The sequence below is a fragment of the Triticum aestivum genome, chromosome 6A (genome assembly GCF_018294505.1).
Source record: "Triticum aestivum cultivar Chinese Spring chromosome 6A, IWGSC CS RefSeq v2.1, whole genome shotgun sequence".
NCBI classification, from domain to species: domain Eukaryota; kingdom Viridiplantae; phylum Streptophyta; class Magnoliopsida; order Poales; family Poaceae; genus Triticum; species Triticum aestivum.
Window position 1 is genome coordinate 11824633 of NC_057809.1, and position 3779 is coordinate 11828411.

General features: G+C 46.9%; 1 protein-coding gene across 1 annotated transcript; it reads right to left on the reverse strand.

The window, feature by feature from the left end:
* Window positions 1–461: 461 nt before the first annotated feature.
* On the reverse strand, window positions 462–2782 carry LOC123129970 (indole-2-monooxygenase). Its single transcript, XM_044549924.1, has 3 exons — window positions 2212–2782; window positions 1419–1856; window positions 462–1320 (listed from the first exon to the last, which is right to left on the reverse strand). The coding sequence occupies exons 1-3, from the start codon at window positions 2719–2721 to the stop codon at window positions 694–696; spliced, it is 1575 nt and encodes a 524-aa protein (XP_044405859.1). The 5' UTR covers window positions 2722–2782; the 3' UTR covers window positions 462–693.
* Between the last annotated feature and the right edge of the window lie 997 nt (window positions 2783–3779).

A 3779-nucleotide genomic window follows, 5' to 3' on the forward strand; every position in this document is an offset into this window, starting at 1 on the left:
AGAAATGTCTTCAGCCCCGGAAGCCCTGAAAATTGACAAAAGGAAAAAAGCAGCACAAATCTTGAAAAAAGAATCAACAGTTAAAAAATTTACTTACCCAAGTTTAAATTTCAGGCAACTTACATAGTATTCTTCTAAGATGTGCACAATATAGCAAATAGAAACTACTGAGCCAGTCCTCAATGTTTTAGACTCCTAAATTTTCCCGTAATTTTATTTCATATTATATTTTTCGTAAAAGAGTAAAGTAAAAAGTAAAAAATAGCAATATGTTTTTGGTCTTTTTCGGCTCTCATTACATGAAGTACGTATAACTCCAAAAATCAAAAACTGTACCCTGCAAGCCACACAATAATGTAAAACAACTCAGCGCTGCTGGGAACTTGGAGAGATTAATTGCTATTAGTGCAACAACAAGCACCTCCAGGTCCATCTCAGCGACGATTGCATGCCAGTGACGGGATCGTGTAAACAACTTTTTCCTCAGCCTTTTCCGGCACCGTACCCATTATTTCAATATATCATAGTGCACTCTGAAACCCATATGTTAATGCTTACAACTTTTTTTTGCGAGTGAATGCTTACCACAAAGGCACAATATCTATGCATACAACAATAGTGATTGCAATCTGACAAGTAGGTAATCAAGCATACATCCAACGGATACTGCAGTCTTTTATAGCATGATCCCAATTAAACTTGTTTTTGAGCAAGTGCTGGGACAAGAATGAGATTTTCCTTGCGACCCATTGTGACGCCGAAGGACTCTGTCATATTGATTTTTACTGTTCCTGCAGGTAGATCCCAGTTGAAGTGGAACACGAGGTTTGCCAACATTATCTCAACAGTGGCCATTCCAAAGTTCATACCTGGGCACACCCTTCGCCCAGTCCCAAAAGGCAAATAATGAAAATTGCTTCCCTTGAAGTCATGAATCATTGTGCTTCCAACATTTTCCATGAAGCGCTCGGGCATGAACTCCTCTGCGCTCTCCCAGTAGGCAGGGTCCCTTGATAGAGCCCATCCATTGATGATCACACGGGTACCAGATGGTATGGTGTATCCCTCTATGTCGCAGTCGGCCGTAGAGAGGTGGGGCAAGAAGAGCGGCACAGGACTGTGTAGCCGGAGAGTCTCTTTTATAACACCCTTGAGGTAGATCATGCCACTTAGATCCTCTTCTGTAACCATTTCCTTCCCCTCTGCCATGCTCCTCACCTCAGCCTGGAGCTTGGTCATCACCTCTGGATTTTGGATTAGCTCAGCCATTGCACAATCCAACACTATGAATGATGTGTCCGTCCCACCTATGAACATGTCCTGCGAAAATAGAGATCACCGTTTTTACATGTCAGTATACTAGTTATGTTTAATTTATATGTATCTAAATATGCTGTTATTTAGTATGATATGCATACCACCAACACGGCCTTGACGTTTTCTCTCGTGAGGTTGTACTCTTGTTGAATGGATAGCAACACATCGATGAAATCTGTCTCTCTGTCTTGGTTGATTTCATGGTCCAACATCGTGTTCTTGGCGTGGTCGTCGATGATCTCATCAAGCAAGTCATCCCATTTCTTATTTATTCTCTCCGCCCTAGCACACACCATCCTCCTTACCACGTCCAGCCTTGCCAACTTGGGGAAGTAGTCCTCCAGGTTGAACCCACCTATGAGCTTCGAGCTAGTCTCTACCAGCTCGCGGAACAACTCGTTTCGACCGCCGCCTCTGAAGGACTTGCCCGACACAGCATGGCAAACAATATCAGTGGTGAAGGAGCTAAGCAGCTTACTAAGGTCCACTGCAGTGCTCCTGGCGGCTGCCGTGCGGATCCTCGCCATAGCGTCTTGTACCTGTCGATCATTCAGCCATGGATGAGTGGATGATCAATAGGGATCAACGTATACCATGAATTGCAAATTTTCATACAGAAAAACAAAGTCAACGCTACTTGGAGCTCAGTAACCACTAACCACAACAAGGTTTGTTAGTACTTAGTAGTAGCCTCTCTAGTCTCTAGTCGACAATATATCAACCACGGAGTCAAACTTCTTCTCTATGTTTGACGATTATAATATATTCAAAACTCGTTATTAGTTTGTCTTGAAAAAAAATACTTTCGTGATATAAAAAAATTCTGTCCATATTAAAAGAAAAATCTTGTTCTTAGTGACATATTGCAGAAACTAGTACTCAGAAACCAATTACCTCGTTTTCACGGGCGAGACGATAGGAGCCAACTTTCTTGGAACTGAGAAGATGTGTTGCTGTGATCTTTCTAATCTGGCGCCAGTAATCCCCATATGGGGAGAAGCCCATATCAGTTGATCCATAGTAGAGGATGTCAGTCATGGCGGACTGCACCCGGGACGCAAACACATGGTCGTGCGTGCGAAGAACTGCCATGGCTGCACGAGCGGACGACACAACGAGGCTGGGGACGGCGCCAAGGCGTAGAAGCATCACATCGGGGCCATGCTTCTTGGCGAGATTGCGGAGGGAAATGTGGGGCAGTGAGCCGACGAGGTGGAGGTGGCCGATGAGAGGGAGCTTGTAGGGAGGCGATGGGAGTCTGTCGAGCAGCTTGTCTGCTCTCCTTGTGGTTGCCGTGGATGTGGCAAACCGAACGATGAGGAGGAGGAGGACAAGAGGGCATACGATGAGCACAAGGACTTGGGGAGACGCATGCTCATGGAGGCTGTGAAGAACTTGAGCCATGGCTAACTAGCTTGTTTGATCTATTGAGCAAACTTTCTAGTGCGATGGCTTAGTGTTCTATTTCCCTAGTAATTTATAGCCGAAGTGCTACTACTATTTTATAGTATTTCACTATTTCTTGAGAATTCCTAAAGTATCATTTCTGTTGTCGTCTGATGATTTCTCTAGTCGAAATCAGTTTGGAGTTGTTTTTAGCATAGTACAATCAGAGTCGCTCACATACACGAGTATGCACTCATTAATATACGCAAGCACACCTACCCCTATGAGCATCTTAAGAGATTGAGCTGACATATCATTTTGAGATAGACGAAGTGTCACATAGGCAATGTCGTAGTGGACGGGAATATCTCCTTCCACTGAACGGACATCCCCAAAAAGTATGAAATAAATCTAGAAAAACACGAGCACCAATATCAAGTCTAAGGGGCTGTTTGGTTCTAGGCCTAACCATGCCACACTTTGCCATACAATGTTGCCACACTTGCCTAATGTTAGTTCTTCAAAATGAGAGCCACTAGTTGGCAAGCCTAAGGGAATCTTGCCATACTTTTTGAGTGTATGTGATGTGAGACCTTAGTGTGGCGTGCCTAAGGTGTGGCTTGAACCAAACACCCACCCAAGTTGGTCAAACTTGCCTAACCTTAGGTGTGGCAACCTTAGCAAACTTAGTCTCAAACCAAATAGCCCCTAAAACTTACACTCTGGTGGGTTGGAGATATCACTATCCTTCTAACCATGTTTATTAGTCGCAGAGACACGGGGGCTCCCACGACCCGGGACCCGCGCTAGGGTTCCTCCCCGCCGCCGGCGGCCTCCCTCGCCCCCTCCCGTCGGCGCTAGCCGCCTCGCGCGCGCCCCCCGGTCCCCCCTATGCCCCCTCCCCCGGCCCTCCTGCTGCCCCCCGAGGCGGCGGAGCGCCCCTGCCCTCCCCCCGTCTCGGTCCTCCTCCTCCCTCTTCCCCCTTCGCTGCCGCCTGCTGCGGCCTTCAGCGTGTCAGGGTGGCGCCGGCGCCGGCGGACGTCCCTTACCCGCGCGCCGGGAGGGAGAGTCGGGGC

What these genes read in the sequence shown, in the direction of transcription:
- LOC123129970 (XM_044549924.1), bottom strand. Translation starts at nt 2,721, where the DNA reads ATGGCTCAAGTTCTTCACAGCCTCCATGAGCATGCGTCTCCCCAAGTC. An exon ending in GTCTCGCCCGTGAAAACGAG is followed by an intron (nt 1,857 to 2,211) that starts GTAATTGGTTTC and finishes AATGATCGACAG; the next exon opens with GTACAAGACGCTATGGCGAG. An exon ending in ACGTCAAGGCCGTGTTGGTG is followed by an intron (nt 1,321 to 1,418) that starts GTATGCATATCA and finishes CTATTTTCGCAG; the next exon opens with GACATGTTCATAGGTGGGAC.